This window comes from Urocitellus parryii, chromosome 1 (genome assembly GCF_045843805.1).
Source record: "Urocitellus parryii isolate mUroPar1 chromosome 1, mUroPar1.hap1, whole genome shotgun sequence".
NCBI classification, from domain to species: domain Eukaryota; kingdom Metazoa; phylum Chordata; class Mammalia; order Rodentia; family Sciuridae; genus Urocitellus; species Urocitellus parryii.
In genome coordinates this window covers 24,202,507-24,229,318 of record NC_135531.1, presented here as the reverse complement: position 1 = coordinate 24,229,318, position 26,812 = coordinate 24,202,507, and the positions used below count along the sequence as shown (strand labels likewise).

The 26,812-nt window shown below is 38.8% G+C and overlaps 1 protein-coding gene across 4 annotated transcripts in view; it reads right to left on the bottom strand.

Annotated features, from left to right (window-relative positions):
* Positions 1 to 26,812, bottom strand: part of Drosha (drosha ribonuclease III) — a 123,025-nt gene that overhangs the window by 72,108 nt on the left and 24,105 nt on the right. For all 4 annotated transcript variants that reach the window (XM_026390143.2, XM_026390144.2, XM_026390146.2 and 1 more), the window contains 6 exons: positions 26,495 to 26,575; positions 17,851 to 17,937; positions 15,198 to 15,284; positions 9,645 to 9,716; positions 7,819 to 7,900; positions 6,808 to 6,882 (listed from right to left, as the gene is read on the bottom strand). In XM_026390143.2, the coding sequence (XP_026245928.1) occupies positions 6,808 to 6,882; positions 7,819 to 7,900; positions 9,645 to 9,716; positions 15,198 to 15,284; positions 17,851 to 17,937; positions 26,495 to 26,575 (484 nt within the window). The remainder of the gene's footprint in view (positions 1 to 6,807; positions 6,883 to 7,818; positions 7,901 to 9,644; positions 9,717 to 15,197; positions 15,285 to 17,850; positions 17,938 to 26,494; positions 26,576 to 26,812) is intronic.

Genomic DNA, 26,812 nt, shown 5'->3' with positions numbered 1-26,812 from the left:
AAAATGTACCCTGTTCATGGATAGGCAGAACTAACATCATCAAAATGGCAATATTACCCAAAGTTCTCTACAGGTTTAATGCGATGCCAATCAAAATCCCAATGGCATTTCTTGTAGAAACAGATAAAGCAATCATGAAATTCATATGGAAAAACAAAAGACCCAGAATAGCAAAAGCAATTCTAAGCAGGAAGTGTGAATCTGGAGGTATAGCGATACCTGAGTTCAAACTGTACTACAAAGCAATAGTAACAAAAACAGCATGGTACTGGTACCAAAACAGGCAGGTGGACCAATGGTACAGAATAGAGGACACAGAGACTAATACACAAAGTTACAACTACCTTATATTTGATAGAGGGGCTAAAAACATGCAATGGAGGAAGGATAGCATCTTCAACAAATGGTGCTGGGAAAATTGGAAATCCATATGCAACAAAATGAAATTGAATCCCTTTCTCTCGCCAGCCACAAAAGTTAACTCAAAATGGATCAAGGAGCTAGATATCAAATCAGAGACACTGCGTCTGATAGAAGAAAAAGTTGGCTACAATCTACATATTGTGGGGTCGGGCTCCAAATTCCTTAATAGCCCAAGCCCAAGAGTTAATAACAAGAATAAACAAATGGAACTTACTTAAACTAAAAAGTTTTTTTCTCAGCAAGAGAAACAATAAAAGAGGTAAATAGAGAGCCTACATCCTGGGAACAAATTTTTACCCCTCACACCTCAGATAGAGCCCTAATATCCAGAATGTACAAAGAACTCAAAAAATTAAACAATAAGATAACAAATAATCCAATCAACAAATGGGCCAAGGACCTGAACAGACACTTCTCAGAGGAGGACATACAAGCAATCAATAAGTACATGAAAAAATGCTCACCATCTGTAGCACTCAGAGAAATGCAAATCAAAACCACCCTAAGATACCATCTCACTCCAGTAAGATTGGCAACCATTATGAAGTCAAACAACAATAAGTATTGGCAAGGATGTGGGGAAAAGGGTACACTTGTACACTGCTGGTGGGACTACAAAATGGTGAGGCCAATTTGGAAAGCAGCATGGAGATTCCTGGGAAAGCTGGGAATGGATCCACCATTTGACCCAGCTATCGCCCTTCTCGGACTATTCCCTGAGGACCTTAAAAGAGCGCACTATAGGGATACGGCCACATCAATGATTATAGCGGCACAATTCACAATAGCTAGACTGTGGAACCAACCTAGATGCCCTTCAATAGATGAATGGATAAAAAAAATGTGGCATCTATACACAATGGAGTATTATGCAGCACTAAGAAATGACAAAATCATAGAATTTACAGGGAAACGGATGGCATTAGAGCAGACTATGCTAAGTGAAGCTAGCCAAGCCCTAAAAAACAAATGCTAAATGTCTTCTTTGATATAAAGAGAGCCACTAAGAACAGAACAGGAAGGAAGAGCATGAGGAAAAGACTAACAGTAAACAAGACGAATGGGGGGAGAGAAAGGGAGAGAGAAGGGAAAGCATATGGAAATGGTAGGAGACCTTCAATGATACACAAAATTATAAGAGGTTATGAGGGGCAAGGGGGAGGGGGAAAAAAAGGGAGAAAATTGAACAACAGCAGAGGAGGTAGAGAGGGAAGATGGGAGGGGAGGGGAGGGGAGGGGGGATAGTAGGGGATAGGAAAGGTAGCAGAATACAACAGTCACTAATATGCCATTAGGTAAAAATGTGAGTATGTAACCGATGTGATTCTGCAATCTGTATTTGGGGTAAAAATGGGAGTTCAAAACCCAATTGAGTCAAATGTATGAAAGATGATATATCATGAGCTCTGTAACGTTTTGAACAACCAATAAAAAAAAAAAAATCACCATTAAGGGCTGGAGTTGTGGCTCAGTGATAGAGCGCTTGCCTAGCACGTGCCAGGCACTGGGTTTGATCCTAAGCACCACATAAAAATAAATAAATAAAATAAAGGTATCGTGTCCAACTACAACTAAAATATATATATAAAAATCACCATTAAGACAATCAAAAAGCAATCTACAAAGAAGATATATATATATACACACACATACACACACACACACACACACACAGAACTTATATATAGTATATATTTTTATCATCTACCAATCAATGAGAAAAAGGTAAATATTGTCCAATAGAAAAATGAGCAAAAGACTTGAACAGGCACTTTAAAAAGACAATATCTAATAGTCAACATAGTCAATAAAAATAGTCAATAGTCTGTCTAATCTATAGAGAATCTAAACAGTCAACAGTCTAAATACATACATAAAATGGTGTATCAATTCATTAGTCATCAAAGGCAAAAATAAAACCATAATGTTAAATATACCACAATAAATTCCAATTAAATATATAATTAAAATAATAAAAAATCATAATGTGATATTTCTGAATACCCATTGGAACAGCTAATCTGAAAAAGAAAGGGCTGCTGATGCAGCTCTGTGGTAAAGTGTGTGTTTAGCATACATGAGACCCTGTGTTGATCCTCAGCAAAAGAAAGGAGAAAGAGAGTAAGAGAGAAAAAAAGAAAGAAGGATGCCCAGTATTGGAGAAAATGTGAAACAACACGAATTTTCATATACTGCTAGTAGGAAGGTAAATGCTACAATCATTTTTGAAAACTGTTCAAAAGTAATTATAAAGCTTAATATGAGAGCTACAGTTTCCATTGCTAGGCATATATGTTATAGAAAAACATATATACATAATCTCACAAAAAGACATGTACAGGTATTTAGTGAATGTTCATATGCTATTTATAAATATAAATATAAAAGAATGTGTGTGTGTGTATATATATATATACACACACACAAATACAAAATCTGAAAAGACCCAAATATTCATTCATCATAAATAGGCTTATTTCAATTTAGTCATACCATATAAAACTATACAGCAATGAGAATGAGCCAACAACAGACAGCTCTAAAACACATTAAACACTAAATGGAAACAAAGCCAGCCGGACACAGTGCCACACACATGTAATTCCAGTGACCTGGGAATTCCAGTGGCTCAGGGAGGAGGACTGCAAATTTGAAGCCAGCCTCAATAACTTAGTTAACCCCTAAGCAAATCAGCAAGACCCTATTTCAAAATGAAAAACAAGAAGAGCTGGAGCTGAGGATGTCGCTCAATGGCAAAATATCCCTAGGTTCAATCCTCACTACCAGAGGAAAAAAAAAAAAAAGAGAGAATAAATAATTCTAGTTTTTTATAATTAAAAAAAAAAAGGTTAAACTAACAGGTTTTCAAGACAGAATAGTGTTTTCCACTGAATCTGGGCAGCAACTGGATTCAGAGAGGGTTCCTGGATGCTGGTACTTGATCTGGGTACAAAGCACATGGTCATATTCACTTTGAAAAATCACTAAGGCCTATATTTGTGTGGATTTTTCAGTATTTTTGTTTTAGTTCTATCAAAGGTTCTCTTTAAAAGAGAAAGAGAGAGAGAGAGAGAGAGAGAGAGAGAGAGAGAGATACGATACCAAAGAATATCTGAAAAGCACATTCATCAGTAACCAAAACACTAATATTTAAATAAAGCACTATTATGAATGATAGTATACAAGTATATACACTCCCTGCTACCTGCCAAGAATTATGTCAGCATTGGTAAAACAAGAAATAGACAAGGTTCACTCTTCTGCTTCACAAAGCTCACTGCTGAAATTTTTAGGGGAAGAAAGGAATGAGGAAAGAAGGACGAATGGGCCTAAAATGTTAAAAAGAGTAATAACACATTTTTCATGGCAGCATAAACTAATGTGATTCGTTTGACAAGAAACTTGGCACTAACATAATCTTTAAAAACATCCATCTGCTCAATGAATTATTAAAAAATAAAATGCAAATCATATACTAGTATGATGACAACCATGTGAAAATTTTACACACAGAAAAAAAATTTTATGTGATTTGTGTGTGTGTGGGGGGGAGATTATTTTGTATTTTTCCAGTACTATGAATAGACTCTAGGGCCTTGCACACACTAAGGAAGTGGCCTACTACTGAGCTACATCCCTAACTTTAATGCACTCTTTTAAAAAATGTTTCGATTGTTGGGCATGTTTACAGGCACATGCCTTTAATCCTGGCAACCTAGGTGGCCAATTCAGGAAGATTCTAAGTTCAAGGGCAACCTCAGAAACTTGGCAAAACCCTCAGCAACTTAGCAAGACACTGTCTCAAAATAAAATTAAAATGGGCTGGGGATGCAGCTAGGTGGTACTGTGTCCCCAGAATTATACACACAGAGACATGCGCCACACAAGATGCTTAACAAAGTCATTTCATTTTTTTGCAGTGTTGGGTTGAACCCAGGGCCTCACATGCAGTAGGCAAGAGCTCTACCACAATTATATCCCTGGCCCTAATGAAATGATATCATGAAAAACAAATCAACCATAATTTGCCATCCAATATCAAATGCATTTTATACATTAGGTATTTTTCCCTATCCTTCAGGGTTTTTTTAAAACATTTATTTTCAAAGGGAAATCTAATAAAACAGTAAATCCTGTTTAAAAATAAATCAATAGACTTTTTCCTTATGACAGACTAAATGTTATCCCTACATAGTTATGAGAAACATTTTGTGAGTTGAAATCCCATAAAGTAAATACCTGACACAAGATTTTTCTGTAAGATCATTTTAAAACTGCCCACTTTTTCTTAGAGATTTGTTTGGTCATAAAATGCCTTAGAGGCATATAGATACAAAAAGGAAAGGCTTTTCAACAACCTCCTCTAACACCCTTTCTAATAAGTTTATTGCTAAAACTCCATTATGAAATCAAAGACATATTCACTTGAAAAGAAAAAAAGGACATCTTGATGAAATGAAACCAGATATAAAAAGGAGAAAAGCTTCTGAGTGCATATTCTAAGCAAAACAAACATTACTAAAAATATTAAAATAAAAAGAAGTCACTGTGCGTGACAGAACTGAGCAAAGAGCGCCCTCTCCTCTAACTCTTGCAGGAAGTCTAAACTAGACTGAGCAGACAAAATACAAAACCAACCAAGGGAAACCAAAGGTAAGAGGAAAAAAGAGCCTAGAAGAAAAACAAAGTCAAGAGTCCAGTCAGCACTGCCACAGGCCATCTGGATTGTTCTTTGGGAGGCTGGCTTTGGCATCAGAAGCTGCAATGGGGACAGGTATCAGAAGCTGCAATGGGGACAGGTGGAGGGGTTCTGGCACTGAAGCAAAGCTGGCCTGTGAATGAATCACGAAGTCTGCACTGGTGAAGACTGTATGACAGGCTCCAAGGAGATTTCTGAAGCATGAGGAGTGCCAGAACTCCTGCTACCAGGAGGACCAGAGGCATGAGGAGGAAAGCATGACTGAGGACTGAAGTCCAAAACTGCTATTGTGGATAATTGGGCAGATGAAGAAAAACTCCCCAGTCAAGACTGCAGAACACAGATCTACAGCAGTCACTGTATTTGTTTTCTCTAGTATCATTGAGTGGTCCACATGTAGAAGAAAAGGCAAGTGGTTGGCTTGATGATACTTACGTGGACATGGTGGTAGAACAACGACTGAGTGAAAGAGGACAGATCAAGGAGCACAGGACTTGGTCAAGAAAGCACAGAAAGGGGGCTGTGCACAAGGAAGGGAAGAGTCAAGCAGAAGTTAAGGAACAAAGGCATGACAGGCCAGAAGTACACTACATCACAGCAAGTGAGACACTGGCATCAGATTCCAGGGATACATTCACATGGACATGGCCCAGACCAAGTTTTCATCTGGGGAAGAGGTGGCTGAGTTGTGACAATCATCACCATAAAGAGTCAAAAAATAATACAGTGGCTGGGAGTGGTGGCACATGCCTATAATCCCAGCAGTTCAGGAGGCTGAGGCAGAAGGATTGCAAGTTCAAAGGCAGTATCAGCAACTTAAGAGAGACCCTAAGCAACTTAGCAAAACCCTATCTCAAAAATAACAATTTTTTTTAAAAGTCGGGGGGGAGTGGGCTGGGGATGAGGCTCAGTGATTAATCACCCCTGAGTTTACTGGATTAGTAAAAGGATTTTGCTATGAGCAGAAAACTGTAAGCAGGTTTCACTCATTTGACAAAGCAGGTCATTGACTAGGAAATCATAGAGAAAAGAGTGGGAACAGGGTGGCAGGAACCTCAAAGGAAAAGGTTTTGTGAACAAGAAAGCATCTAAAAGATTTCATTAAAAATCAAAGCATTTTTAAAATACTAAATATACTGCCAATATCTTACAGCTGGACTTCTTTAAAAATTATTTTAACTCATATATTTACTTATATATTTTAGTTTAGTGGGGAGAATTACCACTTTTTTTAAACATAAAATACTTAAAATTGTGTTTAAAATAGGAAAAAAAAACACCTATAATTCTACCACCTTAGCAAAACTAGTATTGCAGTCATTTTAGAAGTTAACGTCATATTGTATATAAAATTTTATACCAATTTTTTTTCCAATTAGCTACACGCATTTTTGAAGCCACATGTATTTTCTGTTAATTTTAACGCTTGCATGATATTTTATCAAGTAGATTTTTCAAAATTTACAAATCAGTTCTTCCATTGCTCATCTAATTTGGGGCTGCAATAAATTATTCAAGAGTGTAAATCAGCATGTAAAATTTTACAATTCACGTGCAACCTGAAAAGTGGATACATGAATAGTGTCCAAGGTGGGAAAGTTACCCCTAAAGATTAAAAGGAGAATGGTAGGCTTAATTTCATATGCACTATTTCACCAAGTCACTGACAAGTCAAATGATTTTACCTGGAAGAAATCTTACAAAACGTGGCATGAAATGAAATCTTGGGCAGCAGGGAGGACTGTCTTCAAACAAAGGACCTAAAGCAAACAAGTGGAAAGGAAAGAGAAAAGAAATCAAACAATTTAGAAAGCAAACACTGCATCCTAATTCCTAAGAATTTTTTTGGTTTATGGCAACCAAAAATACCACCAGAAGTGGGGACACAACACTCCTACTCCCCCCATTCTTCAATAGCTTAATCAATCATCTGGAACTGCCACAGCAACCAGTAAGAATCACAAGGAGCAGGATATGGAAAGTCAAGGGGACAAATGAGAGCTCTGGAGAGCAAATATGTAAAGTTAATTTTGAAATTCAAAAATTCAAGTTTTTCTTATAACTCAACTAGAGCACGATATAATAAATTTGCATGTCATTTTCTTCTCATTTTAATTAATACACTAAAAAATTGAAATGCTATTGGTTTGAGAAGCCATTCATCAATACATGTGGTTTAAAAAGCCTTTCAAATTCAATTCATTCATTTGAAAACTGGTTTGAAAAACCACTCATGAATACACTGCTTTAAATAAGTAAATATTTAGTGTAATACAGACATTTTCAAAAGAGTAAACTACTATCATCAAGTTTTTTAATCTATTAGATCACTCTGCATCTTGTGTGTGTTAATAACTGAAGTTCTCTGTTACAGTGTCATCATAGAAGTTGATAAGAGCACAGTTCAGTAGATTTAAAATATTAACTCATGAGATTTTCCCTAATGCACATAAATCAAGGTAGTTACTCATAATAACTGTTACCAACTTCTTGGCTAATAACATGCCCCATCAAATTACTAAGAAGTAAAAAACTTAGTCATGTCAAGTGATAGCAAGTGTTCCTATGAATAATACACTTTTCTATGGGTATTTCAAAAATAAGAATTTCAACTATCTGCCCCCCAATTTTCATGCATTTTTCACATATAATGTTCTTCTATAAGCATTACTTTTTTCTTTAAATTCTGTAATTACCTTTGAGATTCCAGTCATATAATTCCAAAATATCTCTGAATAGAAACAGTGAAAAGAGTTCCAGCCCTTTCACACAAAAATTCTGAAAAATAAACCAAAGTCAAATCATGATAGATTTGTAAATATATAATAACTAAAGATTCATCATTTTCTAGCCAAGGATCTTAGAAAAGTGTCTGTTGAAACTATACTTAAAAACAATTTCCTAAAATATTTGGCCTCTATCTTACAACAGCTCACTGGTTTCAGATAGAAGTGAAGGAGAAAATAATGACATTAGGATTTCTACAAAAATGTCAACCCAGCCTTACAGTACAGAAATAAAATGATACAAAATTTAAAGTCAAATCTCATATCACAGTTTTCAAATCCAATTATAAAACAGATCAGAACCTCCTGGGGATGTTTTATTAACTCAAATTACACACATATCTTCAGGCGCTGATTGGCTTGTTCATCACGGAGCCTCCTCGCTCCATCCAACACAATCAGGATCACTGTTACCATGCTACCAAAAAGCAGTAGTCCTGTTCCAAAAAACTTCAAACTCTTAGCAAAAACAAATTAAAAGCTAAGAAAAACTACAAAACTTTGTTATCCCAGTGACACTCAGAAGGCTGAGGCAGGAAGATCTCAAATTCAAGGCTAGCCTAGGCAACTAGTGAGAACTCTGACTCAAAGTAAAATTAAAAATGACTGGGGATGTAGCTCGGTGGTAAACCACTTGCCTAGCATATGCAAGGCCTGAGTTCAACCTCAAATACTATTGAAAAAAAAAAAACCACAAAACTTTGTACCAAAATTTCTCCTGTAAATAAGCTAAACAGATGATATATTTGCAAGTAAGACTTGTTTACTAATTCTTTCTACTACTTTCTTTGTTCAGGATTCATAAATCACCCCGCATGAGATGATATTAGAAGTCATAAACTTTTACAACAGCAAATGAAGGCTTATGACCTTAAGATCTAAAAGGAAGCAAAAAGGCTTTTTGGAGAATGAAGGGACATGCCCTTCTCTTTAATTCTTTTCAAGTAGCAGGCAGAATAAACAGGACTTTCCCAGAATAAAATAGGTGCTAACTAAACATGCATGTCATGCCCATTAATTTCCCGTTGGAGGTCCCTGCCCATGACAGAGCTCCACTGTTAAACAAGTTTTAAGAAGAGCCAGGGGCTCTGGAAACCGACCCTAGCTCCAAAACAACGTTAAGTGCACAAGCTTGTTAGCTGTCTAGTTGTTATTTCTTAGTGTGATTTGTTGACACCACTAAATTCAAGATCAGGCAATGAATCATTCTGTGATTCGCATTAATCTTGCTTTGGAATTTTAAATTTCTTGCATATATTTAGATAAATCTGCTGCTGAGCATCCGCAATGAAAAACAATTAGGAAAGATATGTAAATATATGGAAAGAAAAATGAGCTAAGCATTGATCTTGTCATTGGAGATAATGAATAAGATTATTCTAACAGCTATCAGATTCAGTTTCACTATTCCAATTTCCTCTCTGATAATGGCCAGTAACCAAAATCTGTCCCCTACACAAAATAAACTAGAAACAGATGCAAAGTTACTACCAGCAGATGCGACACAAGCAGAAGCAGGTTCAAAAAAAGGTCAATGAGTTTAAAAATGACCCAAATTTTAACCTTGATATCAGAGCTACATTTCGGTGACCATTTTGACAGTGATCATGGTATTTTAAGGACCTCCTCTGGCAAAAAGCCAGAGCTGACCAAGGCCTTTTTTTTTTTTTTTTTTTTTTTAAATGTGGAATAAACAAAAGAACTACAACAAACTGTTAAACAAGCTTTTCACTTACCTCAGGCATCATCTCTTCAATGAAATGAATCGTATAGTCTATGTTGAATCTAATTACTTTACACAGTGGAATCTGCAATGAGAAGAGAGGTTCAGTTCCCCAATATTTCCCGGTAGGATAATATGGCACAGAATGTGTCTGCTACCTGACCCAGAGGCCATCAAACAAATAAGAAGGTTTCGCCCTCATTTTCGCTACTAACACTGCACATGAAGTTTGTCCACAACTACTGGATTTTAATGTCAAGAACTCAGCTGGCCAGGCATCTGTAGGAAACCTGTATGATGTCGGTGTTTAATTAATAGTATGAGCAGCACCAACAGTAGCACAAATTGATAAGAACCCATTAAAACCAAACATATCACCTCTAAAGAATAAAACCACAATCATAAACTTTGTCCTCTCAGGTTTTTAAAAAATCTTTCAGAATCTTCAGTTCTTCATGAGATTAGGTATGGCCGACTGAAGACTTATCAGTTAAGGATGCATAGCTCATTGAAGAGCATACAATTCATGCTGCCTATCTGGCTCTTGAGCAAAAACAGCAAGTATAGAATAAAAATAATAATGGCTAGAATTTATTGGGCCAGGTACCATTCTTATGTTTTGTAGTATGGACTCATATAACCATCAGAGCATCCCCAGATAGGTCTGATTATTATTCCCATCGTACAACAGAGGAAACTAAGGCAGAGAGTCATGGATACCCTGCCTAAGATACCAGATACTGGTAAATTAGGACTTCTTGCACTAGACTGCAGCTGTTAGCCAGAGTACACACCTCTCATTACTTGTTCTAATATTCAGTGTTTATGCAAAAATAAAGGAAGGCTCAGCATGAAATAAATCTATTTGTCTTATTCTACCAATGTACCAACAGGATCCAGCCTAGCACCCAGACACAACAGCTTTCTGTAAAGATATTTTTGAATGAATGAAAGAATGACAAAAGGAGGAAAAGAGGTTAATGCAGTGGCTTGGCTGGCTAGCTGGGGAAAATAATAGACCCAGAGGCCCTACAGAGGTGTTAAGTGGGTTTTTCTGACTACTCAATCTATGCATAAGACTATGGAACCGCTTATATAAACCATAGCAATCAAAAAGAAACAAATTTTAATTGTAACAGCAAAATAGATGGTAAGAAAAATAGCCTTATATCGCCACCTACTGGAAATCTCAGAAATCAAGTTTTACTTCTTAGGTGTTCTTTTTCTTTTTAGATAGTGATTGTGTGAAATTCATAATTAACTTGAATAAGAGATTCATTTTCAACCTCCTGGTGATACTGAATCCTCAACTAATCAAAGCAACATGCTAAGGCCACTATTATTTTTTAAGTTCTGCTTTATTCCTCCAATTGTATAAAAATATTTCAGAATTACAAATTTTTACATGATTTAACGTAGTTGTTCGCAAACAATATAAAACTATTTTTTGTAAACAACTATGCCAGGCTTATAATTATAACTTAAGGCAGGCCACAGTTCCTGCCCTAAAAGGTAAGGATCCAAAAGAGAAAGAAAGGCACATGAACAAATATAATTTATATGATAAAAATGTAACTTACAGCTGCAATTATAAAAAGCAAGCAAAATAAAAATAAATACAAGAGAACCAATAAGGTTATGTTTTCAAAGATAAGGAGGAAATTCCTGGGCCATCCAGAAAAATAAAGTTGAGGCAGCACAACAATTTAGCTTCTAGCAAGACCGAAAAACTTCGTCATTTGAGAATAAAGTGCACAGAGAAAAGTCAGGTGATTCTTGAAAAAAGATTAACTTCATTATGCTGCCCACAAATCATATTAAGGCCAAGGCCTGTGGCTATGTGGCACAAGAAATTACTCAAGTACTTTCAAGTACAGTCAAGTAAAAGACTATCATACTTTACATTTCATATGGGCCACTATGGAAACTGTGGAAATGGCTCAGAGGGAACAAAGACCAGAGGACCAGACTGGAATCCAAAGCAACAGGCCAGAGCTAAATGAAGGAAATACTGAAAAGGAGGGGAACATTTTTAAACATATTAGAAGATGTTACTGATCCACACAACAACATGGGAGTGAGAGAGAAGAAAGAACAGAGGACAACTTCTAGGTTTTTGACTTAAGAGCGAACAGGAAGGTCACAATAGCATTAATACAAAAGCAGATATTCAAGAAAATATCTCCTGAGCATATCAAACTCAGTGTGCAGGGAGGATGAAGAGTTCCCTTTCAGGAAGGCTGAGGGACCTAAGGAACATCACAAGGGCATCCAATAGGCCATCTGAAACTCAAAAAAGGAACAGAGCTACCCACCACAGCTGGAAGCACAAAGTCCCTGGGGGTCAGAGTATGCATGGAAGAAAGAACTGTGGGTGGAATTGCTAAGCAAGAAAGTCAGCTGCAGAGAAAAGAGCAAGCACTCCTACACAAAAGACAGCAAAAATGTGCCAACTTCACTCCTTCCTATCATGTGCAAAAGCACTCAGCAGATAACATTTGCAAGCATAGTCCTCTCCTCATGGAATTTCACCTCAAATCACTTCTGAAGATTTTGTTTAAAAAACTCTTTCTTTTACACATTTGATTTTCTTTTGAGCTTCTATCCATACCACCAAAGCCCTCCTGAGACACACAAACTTGGAGAAGCAGCATCTCCTTATCTACCCTAATCTCCCAAGACACACATTGGTCATCAGAGAAACTGTTACTGGCAAGATCACCAAAACAGCTCCCAACCTATACCCTCCAATCACATACATTGCTACTAGCACTTCTTAAAATAGGCTTGAACTTAAAAGTGAAGAATATCATATGTTGAATGATACTAACTCCTAACTCATCCTGGGAAGAAAACACCCTCCCTAAACCCCTACATTCTAACACTACTACTTCCATACAATGAATGACCAAATCTAGGGGTCAATGAGGTCACTAGAAATGGAAAACCAACTAAGGTGGGAGGGAAATGATCAAGAAGTTTTCCTGTTCTTCTGCAAATGAAAGAATCTTCTATACAGTAAGTAAAGTTATAAAAACTTATGTATTATATTATATAACGATACTTATTGTTAAAGCCCTTAATGCCATCAGGTATTCTAAGTAATAGTAAATGTATTGCATAAAAGGATAAAATTTTCCCAGACGCTATATGCTTAGCCATCAAGGCTTGGAGACCTTAAGAGAACTTGTCAGAACCAGCTTTGGTGGAGACTCTATAGTTACTATTACAGGCATGCCCTTCTTGCTTTCTCTATACGAAAATGAATCAGATCAGTAAAATGATTTAAAAATTCTTTTTCTTCGGAGACTATTTCAAATCCAAAAGGCCTTTAATGGCTCTAATTCCTACAGACTATAGAACACTCAGTTTAAAACTCAACTTATTTTATCATCTCCAGCATAAATGATGGGGCGCCTCACTACACAGTTCTCAAGTTTTAAGACATTCATATATAATATATGTTGAGGTTTTATCTTTTATTTTATAACAATAGCAACAACAGGGATTAATTTAGCATTAATTGTCAAACCTTGTGCTGGGAGACTTTTAAAAGTTATGTTTTTGATGTGAACCTAAAACAGAACTAAAAAACAAACTCTATTTTTAATACAGTATGTTGGATTCTAACTAAAATCCCAAGCATAGCCACATTAATAAAGCTCAATGAATCACTCGACCAAGGTCAAAAATAAAAGAATTACAAGATTCAAACCCAGCTGTCTGACATATTTTCTAAAACAAGAGGTGCCAATATTTATTATGTATCAAACACCCTGGTGAACACTTTCTATGTGTCATCTCGCTTTATTTTTCACAAAATCTGAAGAGACTGCTATAACTAATGCCCCTATCTTCCAGATGAGAAAACAAAGGCTTATAAAGACTGCAGTATCAAATCACACAGCTAGTAGGTGGAATTCATTAACATTTAAACCCTGGTCTCTCTGAAGCCACACTGCTTTTCTTCTTCAAGGTGACCCTAAAAGTCAAAATGAGCTCTATATCATCTCTAAAGAATTAAGAAAAAAAGATGATAGTTTATTTTCTTTTTAAAAAAATATTTGTTTTGTTTTTTTTAGTTGTAGTTGGACACAATACCTTTATTTTATTTATTTATTTTTATGTTGTGCTGAGGATCGAACCCAGGGCCTTGCACTTGCTAGGCAAGCACACTACTGCTGAGCTATGACCCCAGCCAGATAGATTATTTTCATGCTAACTAAATTATTTGCATTTGCAAGCTCTGGTGGCATTACATGAAAAGGCATTACATGAGGGGTGGTGGGCTTAATGACTTCCAAAACCCTTTATATCTCTAAGGTTGCAGGCTTTAGTATAACAAAGGTTTGAGTGCCTAGTACAGACACACAAAGCATGGGAATCACTAAAATTCAAAAACTGCCCAGTACCATAAAGGCTGTGTAAGAATGGTCCCTTTTCTATATTGGTGAACAGATGGTCCACCGGGAGGTAGATGTAATGTGGAACATCACATGCTTTTTATATTTTACATTTAGAGGATAAACATTATCAAAGAAAATTCTCTAGGATAAAACATACTACGGAATAAAAGAGAAATCTCATTAGGAAAACAATTTGTTTTAAATCACTACTTGGAATTACATCTACTTATGAAGTGAAAAAGAAGCCAAGGTAAGGCCAAGATTTGGGTCTTAGTCTTCGATGGAAAAGAATTCCATGTCTTAAATAAACAGTACTAAAATAATTTTCTAACCATAGATATCATTTCATGAAACCAAGCCAGAAAGGATTAAAGAGCACTCTATTTTGATGTAGCCACACCATAATTATAATCCAGTAAGTTCTACCAGAGCCAGACCTAGGGAAAGCACACGGCTGTGCCTCCTCTCCTGCACAGGTGCCTCCTCTCCTGCACAGGTGCCTCCTGATTTACTCTACACCCAATTGGAATATGGAGTAATACATGAGGCAATTCCAAGATTGACAGCTTTGAAACAGAGATTCTGGACTCACAGATACTCATAATTGAACTGATTACCAGCAAAATATTCATAATATCTGTGTAAATATCCTAAAGCCTTATGTCAGACCAAGACTCTTACAAAAGACATATTCCTGAGGTTTGAAAGCAAAAAACTGTATGAAGTTAATCAGGCTCCAGCTAACAAGCTGTTTCTCTTTCCTTCACCCAGAGACATAGTGGTTTCTCCTCAAAACTTTCCAACTTTCTGTGAAGGACAACCAACCCAAAATAGTTTTAACACATTATTCCACAGTTTATCTTCCTTTTTCAATCTTTCACACTCTCAAAATGTTATTTTCTCAAAATGACACATGTTTACCTACACCATTTAATGTGGACCCAATGTGTGACTCATTAGCACAGATGTCACACTTCTACCTGACACTCTGCTACAGATTTCCTGCAGCTCATGCAGCAGGATGCACAGTAAATGTTCTTAGGAGTCAGAAGAAGGGAAATCTACTCTGACTTTTGAAAAAAAAAAAAAAATGAAGGAAAGACAAGGAAAAGGGAAGGAGGTGGAGAAAAGAGAAAGGGAGTAGAACAGCACATACTTACATTGGTCAGAGGGGCATGCGCAAACATAGAAAATCCTTCAAAGATATACTCATGATCATCATATTCTATAACAGTTGGCCTGTCAGTCTAAAAGTAAACAGAAACACAAAACACAGTTTAAACAAACCACAATTTGCATGTGAAGATATCCATCAGGACACAGAGTAACCAAGAGCAAAAATGAAGATAACTTTGTGCGTGCCTATCATTTTTCCAAACTTTATACAAAAGTTAATTTTAAATGGAATTCTCTGTGTGGTGGATTTCTCTGGCTTCAGGTATTAAGTACAGTATTTATGTCCTGAGACAATGATGCCAATTATCGGTGTCATAAAGAAAAAAAGAGGGGCTAGGGTTGTGGCTCAGTGGTAAAGTGCTTGCCTAGCATGCTCGAGGCACTGGGTTCGATCCTCAACACCACATAAAAATAAAATAAAGATATTGTGTCCATCTATAACTAAAAAAATTTTTAGAAAAAGAAAAAAAAAACAAGGGTTACATAGTTTTCTAGGAACTAGTTTCATTTAATCCCACAACACTACTCTTACTGAACTATATTTCTGAACTAACAGAAGTTCTAATATGGAACAAGATAATTACACAGCTCACTCAAACATAAAAATCAAAAAGAGACTCGGCATTAATATGTAAAGACTAGAGCTGCCTAAAAGGCTCTTAAAGCCTTCAAAGTGCCAAAGTTCATAGCTCCATCCCAGCTTCTCCAAGGAGAGGCCAACCCACCAAACATGCAATATATCAATTCCCATACAATTTCAAAGACCTTAATTACCCAAAAACTGAATTAGATGATACAAATATTGATCTAAACATGAGACTTTCTTTCTTATGACATTCTTCTTCTTCTTCTTTTTTCATACCAGGGATTGAACCCTGGAATGCTCAACGAATCCCCAGTCCTTTTTATATTTTATGTAGAGACAGGGTCTTGCTAAGTTGCTTAGGGCCTAAGTTACTAAAACTATCTTTGAACTTGCAGTCTTCCTGCCTCAGCCTCCTAAGCCGCGGAGGTTACAGTCATGTGCCACCATGCTCAGCATATATTTAATCTTAAATGTTATATATGGAGCAAACTATCAAGGTTGGTAACATAATAGACACATAAGAATGTGTTATAAGGTAGGCTATAAGTATCATTTTTTAAAAAATTATATATATATATTAAGAACTTAAGAAGGATCAATCAAAGAATATCCAAATACACATTATTCATTTTGCCAATATTACTGTTGCATTCTATTTGAGTAACTCAACAGTTTGGCAGTTCCTCAGAATATTAAACATTGAGTTATCATATGAACCAGAAATTTCAGTTGTAGGTCTACACCCAAAGGAAATCAAAACACATACAAACACTGTACACAAATGTTTACAACCATAATAGCAAACAGTAGAGATGACCTGAATGTCCATCAACTGATGAATGGACAAATATGGTGTATCTATTTTATAAACACACACATACATAATGTAAGGGAATATCATTTGGCCATAAAAAGGAATTAAATAGGGGGCTGGGGCATAGCTCAGTGACAGAGTGCTTGCCTCGTATGCATGAGGCCCTGGGTTTGATTCCCAACACCACAAAAAAAAAAAAAAAAAAAAAAAAAAAGGGAATGTAGTACTGGCACATCCTGCAACATAGGCATTTTGTTGAAAATAATTAATTATGCTACATGAAAAAAGTCAGACACAAAAGACCACATGTTTACATAAAAAATACAACACAGGCAACTCCACAGGCACAGAAAATATCCTCTCTACCTAAGGCTGAGGATAAGAAAGAAATGACTACTAATGGGCACAAGGTTTCTTTTAAGATGAGGAAAATGTTCTCAAGTTAAGATCGTGAAGATGATTTTTATTAAAAATCATGAATCATATACTTTAAATGGGTGAATTTTATGATGTATGACTATCAATGAAATTATTAAAATATATAATTTTGAATATTCCAATTCTGAAATAGAAATCTCTTGATGAGAATAAATAAATTTCATTCTATGAGGCACTACAGTATAACAGAATAGTATATAAGTACCAGTACTGTAGCTCAATTCCTAGATTCAAATAACCACCTGCCACTTGATACCTGAGAAATCTCAAGCAAATTATTTAACCTCACCTATAAAACCCATGCCCCACGTGGATAATGGACATATACTTGAACAGGTATATTGTGAGAATTAAGTGAAAACATGCTAAACACTTAGAATGGTGCCAAGAACATAGTACATGTTCAAAAATATTAGGTGCCATTATTATTGTCATATATATACAATAGATTTTCTTGTTTGGATCACAAGACAATAAATAAGCTATTCACTAATAGTTAAAAGATACGGAAATGTTTTCATTCTTCCCACACCACTGCTTCAACTAACAGCTCCATAATTCATTGGCCATTATGAATTTGGTTATTATGTAGCATCAATAATACAAATGAAAAAGTATACAGTAGTACAGTGGTGAGGAGCTGAAATAAACTTCCATTATGATAAAGATCAATTTTATCAACATAAAAATATTTTTAAAAGAAAGAACATTTAAGAACTGAATCAGTAACTTAGTATACTCACATTTTAATCTATTTACATACTAAATTATATACAATTTGATTTTATTAGGAACTTACTAAAAAGTTTGTAGGAGGGGAGACTGTGATCCGATAGTGGAAAAGTCTGCCAGCATTGTTGGTCATGGGGCGGCAGGGTTTGATGGCCTAAGAAAAAGAACAAAAATAGAGCTTTCAAGTAAGTCAGAAAACATTCTTACTTAAAAATGAACTATATTTTCAGACTCACACTGTCAAAAGATGTTTTATGTGCATTCCCTCTCAGAAAGAACAGAATTCAATTTAATGCTAACGAGATGAATGAAATGAGCACGCCAACCAGTTTTCAACCCCTTTACCATAGACTAGTGATCGGAGATCCAGTGTCCAATAAGGCCACAAACTATGGGCTTCTGAGCCACCAAAATATGAGTTCAGTAAACAGGCAATTGTTGCCTATGGAGACACCTAAGGCAAAATGGCTAGACCCCAGCACACCGGGGGCAGGCACCCCCCCCCCCCCCCCCCGTGTGCTGGGGTCTAGACATTTTGCCTTAGGTGCTCTTCTGTCCGGGTAGGTGGGGGAGTAGGTCAAGTCAGCGTCGAGGAGGGTCTGGAGGAACTCATGAGGCTTGCTGGAGATGAGGCAATTTGGGAGCCATCTTTGACATAAGTGCCAATAGATGTCACTTTACCCACAGTGCAAATAGCTAGACTGGGCCATGAGCCTACAAAGGCCTGGGAGAGTGGTACACTGCAGGACAGGCTGCTATTGCTTTGAAAACTTTATTGGATGGTGTGTCTTGGTGTTTCCCAGGTGGTAAGGACCTGAGGAGCTTGATTAAATTCAGAGGCTGCACCACCAGAAAAGATGTTTGGCCAACTGTAAAGCACTTGCCCACAGTGGCCTGTTCAGGGCTCTCTCACAGGTATCCCTGTGCTATGGGGATGAAGGCTTCATAAACCCACTGGAGCATTGCCTAAATGCTTTAGTAGCTCTTCTTTCTTCACCTTTATGTCAGTCATTTTCATCCCCTAACATAAGGGGGTTCATGCTGGGGTGTGCCACTTGCCAGGCCACAGCCATTGCAGCAGAAACAGCACAAGTCTGTGCAGAAACAGCACAAGTCTGCTCACCAGTTGTGCCACATCTGGTCATGCTTCATAAGTTTAACAGAGTTTTGCAGTAATGGGTCTTACAATCTTTGGAGAGAGTGGCCAAGCTGTTGTATTTCCATGAGTTGCAGACCACATCCTGCCAGGTACATACAGTACAGCCAGGCAGTGCCTTTTGCCCTGGGTGCCTGCATCAGTCTTTGAGCAGGCTTTGAAAGGGGCAGGCCTCTTTGCAGACTGTGGTGTTTGGGTGTGTTCTTCCTCATCCATGCCAGATGTGGAGGTGGCAACTGTTTTCTCAACTGTGTGCCCAGTGGTGACTGGTACTGTCTGTGGTGCAGCCAATGGTAGTCCAGCACACTTGGCACCATCACTCCCTAGCTCACAAGCTTCCTGGATGGCCAGATGAAGTGATGCAAGTCTAAGGTAAGCCTGGACAACTTGGGTGTGCTGCTAGTGGGCCAGCAGTGCCTCATAGACATCATACTGAGTGGGTAATACCCCATGAGAAGACAGGCTGTCCCAGCAGGAGTCCAAAGAGGGACAGGAAAGGCAATGTGGAGTTTGCAGTGATGTTTTGGTGATTCTAAGGACTTTGCTAGAGGCATTAGTTCCGGGATCCAACAGGAGATGTTCTTCTAATTCTGCTGGCAGACAACAACTGAGGAACTCTCTGCAGATCAGCTTTTCCTTAGACTTCTTGATATGCATCATGATGGCAAGACCTTCAGCACCAGCAACTCCTCTTGCACAGTAGGGGCTGGAGACACATCACCCACTGGTCAGCTCTTCAAGCCAGAGATGCCCCCTGGCATCCAGACCATCCTTGCTCCAAAAACCAGAGTTGTCTTAAGAATAATTTTGGCAGATCTTTCCTGATGGCAATTTCCGCAACAGAGACACAAAGTGCATGGAGATGGCAGCAACAGGTCAAAAAACAAAATTAAAAAAATTAGACCCACTATGGAGCATTCCACAGGGCTTCGTTCAATTTACCAATCTCTCTCTCTCTTTTATTTTTTTTTTTTAAAGACTATGTTGTCCAGGCTAGCCTTGACCTTGCAATCTTGCGGCCTCAGCCTCCTGAGGAGCTGGGATTTTAATCAATTTCTTGATCAAAGCTGGTTCCCATTTACTCTGTTGATCCTCCCATGAATCGGGATATCATGACTCACTTGCTTATAAGAATATCATCCTCATCTCCAAAAAATCATATTCAGGACTCCCAGGTGATCTTGTTAACCATCTTCCCCAAGTTACTTCTCCCCTTCAGTTGAAATCACATCAAAGACAAAACTTAGGCAGCATCTAATACTCAGGCAGCTTATTCTGGTAATACTCTTGAGAAAGCCAGACAGTCAGGGAGACAGATGACCAACTGATCAGCAGGGTCTCTACCCTTTCTTGTACCTATATTCATCCTGGATCAGTTACCAAGTGGTTCCTTCAACTTAAGGAAGTTTAGGCTACTCATTTAAGCAATCGTTCTAAGCTTTATGAAAGCTGCATCTGTGCTGAGAGGGCCCTGTCTCCTGGAAATCCCTGGGTCAAGATTAGGAAGCCACAGACCAAGCTATATCATACTTCTGACATGCAGTACCAAACTGGTGAAACACCTGAGTGATATTGTTCCCCTTATAGCCACAATGTCTATTATTATATACTAGACAGGTATGCAGACCACAGGACTTAAGGATCTTTTTAGATATAAAATCCTAACATCATCTTCTTTTCACTTGTTAAACAACACAAAATCACCTCTGGCTAAACTTACAAATAAATTGTAAAAAGCAGGAAAATTAATCTCAGAAATCAGAGCAGTGAGTTTTAATAGGAAATAAGAACAGTGAAAGAAATAAATTGCAAGGCAAAAATAAAAAAATTATAAGAGGTGGTGAAATAAAACATGCATGACGCTTAACATGGAAAAAGGAAAACTGAAATGGAGGGGGGAAAAAAAGCAACACTGGAATCAATGGGTATGCTGTGATAGATAGGGATGTGTCACCCAGCCTTTTCAGGGAAGAACTCACTGCTCAGTTGTGCAAAGTGTGAACACAGACAGCTTCCAGCTGTTGGGTCCTTCTGGATCTCTCCCCAGTGCAGAGTCTTGTCCCCCAGCATCGGGTACTGAGCTTGGAAGAGGTATAAGAGCTCCACCATTTTAGCCCAATTCTACTGGGCAATATTCACTCCACAGATTACCCCCAGGTTGACTGGGGTTTTGTTGGGCCTTACTCATAGTTCAGCTAATCCTTCTGTCCAATCCTTACACCCTCTTCCTTTCATAGGGTTCATTATTCCTACAGACATCCTGCATTCCAAAACCATCTTAGCATCTGCTTCTAGAGACCCCAATATGTTGTAGTTGGTACCAGGAGTGATCCAAGAAAGCAGGAACTTAAAAACTAAGATGACATTTTAGAGCTGACTAGCAGATAGGACCAACTAACAAAGAGGACCCCATCACTGCAGTGGGTGGAGCATATAACCCCTCACACACCAGGTCGTAGGCTCATTAAAACTTTCAGAGACTGAACCAGGAAGCTGAACCAGTGGAAGCAGAGGCAATAATGTATCAAGTGCTTATGATTATAGAATAGAAGTAGCTAGAAGGATAAGGGCTATTATCCTTGCAGAGTACATGGCAATCGCTAAGAACTACAAACATTATACCATGCTCCTCGATCCTTAGTCTGCCCAGAAATCATCTGAAGTCTTGCTAAATCTCTGATTACTTACTCCCACAGCCAGTTTTTGACTCTGCAGCTGAGTCAAGCTAAGAATCTGCATTTCTTAAGCTTATATTACTTGGAAGACCTCACTTATAGAACCACTACTCTTCAGAAATGTAATAGCAGAGGAGAAAATGCAATTGGAAGGCAGAAGCGAAAGCCAGAGGGCTTCTCAGAGGCACTCAAGAACCCTGATCACCTGTAATGAGAGACAAGAGAAAGCCAGGACTAAGCCCAGGGCTCACCTGTAAAAGCAGCCACACTTGAAGAACAATGGACAGCCACCAAGGTAGGTCTGTTATGCCAAGGTCAAGGCCCTAGAAACCTGGGATGAGGACATTTAGGTTTTAACTCCTGAGATTCCTCTAAATCTTCTACTTCTGCAGAGATGGCACACCCCTCCCTGTTAAGAGCAGTCTCTCTCTCACCTGTGATAAAGACAATGGAAGATCCTACAAGGCAGCAGTGTGTGTGTGTGGGTGTGTGTGTGTACGCGCATGTGCACACACCCACACACACACCCACACACACACACACAACTAGTATCCAACCAATCTGCTTCCTGGCCAACATACCTATAATCAGAGTTATTTCACAGGATAACCCAGCTGGAGAGGTGCTGGGAAGAAAGAATTTATATCCCAAAGGAGCTACAAGAAATAACCAGCACATGCCAGCAGCCAGAGGCGTCTACAGAAGACCAGGTACTGATAGTGCTTCACTAAGGTGCCAGAAAATAAAAGTGATGAGGAAATAGTTCACTGACTTTGGAATACTCAGATTCAAGATACCACGAGATGCTGGGAACTCCCTACTAAGATGCCCCCCAAAAGCAGAAAAAAGCATGGCTCACCTGAGTAATGCTGAAATTCCAGAACTGTCCATGGTAAATGGTGGAGGAAGAAATTCAAGGAGTAGGCATGTTGGAGTATATATACTATCTTCAGCTAGAAACTATGCCAAACAATCCCCAGAGCACACATCAAGAGCAATGTGTGGTGAAAAGGGCTTTGCATCACTAAGATAGATGATGGCCTCGTCTACAGGCCAGGGCTGACTGTAGGACAAGGGATCAGAGGGCAGAGCTTGTTAACAACAATGGGGACAACAGACTCCTGAAACAAGGAAGGCCAGGTGATGGGGCCAAATTGCTAGAAGTCATGTCACATAATTATCATTGTGATCAGTAAAGTCAAAGTGGCAGCCAAGGGGGTCTGAACCATAAAGTAGGGGAAACAGTTAACAGAGCATGATGTTCTTGGATACAAAATAAATGAGCAATCAACAAGAGTACTACTTAGTTTGTACTAACAGAAGGAATCAATTGTGGATAACCAAGAGGCGAGGGCAGGTCACTCCAGTAAATAGTCACACTATCCTTTGGCTACTTTTAGAACTGACATATTTTTTGGATTGAAATTCCTTGCCAGAAGACGTGGCTAGATTTCAGGAGGAAGGATTTTCAAACACTATAACGTGTAGAAATGGTGATGACAACAATGCCCTTTCTCAAAGGGGCCTGTGGCCATTTACCCAAGGAACTGTACACTGGAGAAAGGAAGTATCCAAGAGGGTTCAAGGAGCACTGGACACAGCACCTGCATAATCCCTGAAGAATATGAAGCCAAGATAATAAATGGAGTCTTGGTTGAGGTCTGGCTTATAGAGAGTCTACTGATCCACCGATCTACCCAGGGTTCATTTTCCTAGTCCTCAAATTCATCTTTGGAACTGACATAACTCAACAGATTGCACCACTCTACATTGGGTCCTGGACCTGTGGAGTTAAGAAGTCATGATGGGAAGACCAAACAAAAGCCACTAGAATTACCATTACCACCATCCCTAACCCAACTACCAAAAACAATAGTGCATTCTGGGGACAATGGAAATCAGTGCCACCCTTAAGGATTTGAAGGACACAGGGGTGAAGGACATCTGTTATTTTATCAATTTGACCCCATCCTAAACAAGATGGTAGAATACATAGCTGCCATGTTAAGTATCGTAGCTTAGTGAGTACAGGTTTTGTTTGTTTCTTTGTTCATTTTTATGGTATTGAGGGATGGAACCCAGGGGCACTCTACCACTGAGCTACATCCTACCCCTTCTAGTTATCCAGGCTGTCCGTGAACTTGTGATCCTTCTGCCTCAGGCTTCCAAGTCAGTGGGATTACAGGTGTGTACTACCAAATCCAGCAGTGAAAACAGATTAATATGAACTCAGGAACAAAATACATGGCAACCAACTTGATGAATGTGTTCTTTTCCATCCCAGTCATAAACGGAGTTCAGAATGTTTCACAGACAACATTAACGTTTAGCCCTAGTGCTCTGTCAACTCTCCCACCCTGTCATAACATCCACAGAGTTCCCAACTATCTGGACGTACTGCAGAACATCACATGGCTCCAGTATGACTGTGACATTCTACTCATCAGGTTAGAGGCCTTGGTCAAACACATGTACTACCCAGGACAAAAGAGAAACCTACAATAATTCAGAGGCCTACTGCAGCCACACAATTTTTAGAAGTCCAGTAGTCTGGGGTGCCAAGACATTTCCTCCAAAGTAAAAGAAAAATGAGTGTATCTTCCACTCCCTGGAATGAAGGGGAAAAAAACCAAAAAACCACTGGTGGTCTCCTCAGGTCCAGGAGGCAGCATAATCCTCTGAAGATTGTTTTGGACCATTTACAGGTGACACCAAAGGCTGCCAGACTGAGCACAGCCCAAGTGAGGAAGGCCTAAGTAGTTCCAGACCAAAGTACAATCAGTCCTGTTCACTGCAACCAAACAACTCATAAGATCCTACCATGTTGATGGGAAAAGATGCCAAGAGGAGACAGTGGTAGGCCACACTGGGAAAATCACAATGCTGGTCTATGGTGTTCGGGAGCAAGGCCATCCTATCTGTAATGACGAACTATGTGCTTTGAAAAAACTCCTAGGGTGCTTATGGGCCCTGGTAAAAGTAGAAAGCCTGGTCCAGGGACACCAGGTTGACATGTGGCCGACATGCTCATCATAAGCTGGATTCCTTCAGTACCATCAGGCAATTAAGTTGAGTGGCACAGGCAATAACCCATCGTAAGATGGAGGTGACACATCCAGAGTCAAGCATAATAGGAACACAGCATAAAAGAGCTACCAGGGCAAAAGGGCCTGATACCTAAGGCACCATCACTGTTATACCAGCACCCTTCCCTCAGGCAAGGGAGGATGTAGGGATGAAGGCAGAGGAAAAAGCCAAACCTTGGCTTGCAAACAGGTCAGAGAGTAAGAAAGTGCAAACCAAAAATGGACTACACTATAGCCTCGCTCAGGGATGGTTTTGAAAGGAAAAGATAAGGGAAAATTTCCCCAATGGACAGTTTCAGGCAATATACTTGGTCATGCACTTCTGTGGAAAGAGAAGTGGCCTGAAGCTAGAATAGAAATGGACTCATATAGAAGCATGTGGCTCTGCCAGCTGGAGCAGGACCCAAAAGGGAAAAGACTAGAAAGTCAGGGATGACAGTCTTGCAGTGGAGACATTATGAGGGACTTGTGAGGACCACACAGAAGGGAAAGTGATGATTTCTAAATCAAATATGGGTGTCAATCAGAGTAACCATCTCAAAACAGGTAACAGAGCACCACCGAGACAAAAAAGACTATAGTAGCTGGTGCCAGAGTGGACAGGATGGGCACATAAACTGGCCCCCAGTAACAGAGCTCAACAGCACAAACACCTTTTACCCAGGCTAAGCTAACTAAGGTAAATGCCACTGCCAAACTTCAACTGGCCAACTACAGTGACTCACATTGAACCCCCAAATGGCACCAGTCCTTGAGGAGACAAATTGCCACTTCCATCTAGACAGGAATATACATGCACTGTTTTGTTTTTCCTGCATACAGGAGCTCAACTAGCACCACCAGCTACTCCATTTCCATCAAGGAATAATAAATGGAGTCTGCCAAGCTGTGGGGAAAGCCAGCAGCTTGCAGAGGCAGCCGACAGCTCCTCATGGCCAGCTCATCTGCGTCAGTCTCAGCTGCAGAGGCCCCTCTCCCAAAGTCGTGTCCTTCTGGGAAGGCTGCTCTGGGGACTAAAGGGAAGTAAAGAGAAGAAGGTCACTCAGACCAACACAAGAAAATCCCCACAAGCCAGGCATAAGCAGGCCCACATCAGCATAACTCTCCCTCTGCTCTGTCCTGGCCGTGCTCCCTCCTTGCTACAGGTGTTGGTCCCTAATCAATAGCTCAGAGCTCCCAACCTGGGGCAATGTACTGATGCCCACAGATGCCACCTTGTCCCACACTGCCTTGCTACGATCAAAGACTTCCAAAGACAAGGGAAGTGAGGCAACTATCTCAATTAGGCACTCTCATAGTCATTACTTCAATTATTATTATTACATCCTCAAATAAGTCTTAAGTGAAAACTAAAAATTTATATTCACTATGATAATCCTGGGATTAATGAAAATACCTTATAAAAGTAAAAAAGTAACAGAAAAAATGAAGGAAACAGAACCAAAATGGAATAGTTATGTTTCTCACGGGCAATTCATAGCTATTTATGATGAAAACATGGAAAATTACTGTAATATATACAATTTTAGAATGTATAAAATAATAAGACACATATCAAATACACCATACCTAATTTATATAGTGGGCTTTCCAGATCCTTTCAAAGTTTCCTTGATAACATGTGCTGCACTCTACCCTCAAAACCCAAGTTCTTTTCCTCAGCAATTTTTAGTAACAGAGAATTCCAGGGAATATGAAAAGATAATTTTGATGTCATTAAATCATTTAGTGAGAAAAGAAGAGCAACAGCATCTGTCCTCAGTACTTACAAATATCCTAACCCAAGCCAGTTACCTCTTCTCCAGGATAAATGCTGTGCCGAATTCCAGTGCGTCTCGCTTTTGCACTGCATTTGCAGAGTGGTCCATCATTCATCTGTCAAAAACAGAATGTAATTCGTTTTTATTAAGGGGACAATCCACACCATGCCCGCTGACGCCTTGGAAACTGCAGGCTTTAATGTCATGAGTACTGAGGCTCTGAAGAGGCTGTCACGGTTAGGAGATTAAACGGATGTTCCAAAACCAATAAAGCTGCAAACTGTCTATATTGTCTGATAAAGAGAAACTGTATGACAACACTGGATTCCCAAGTTATTTGTGCAGCCAAGCA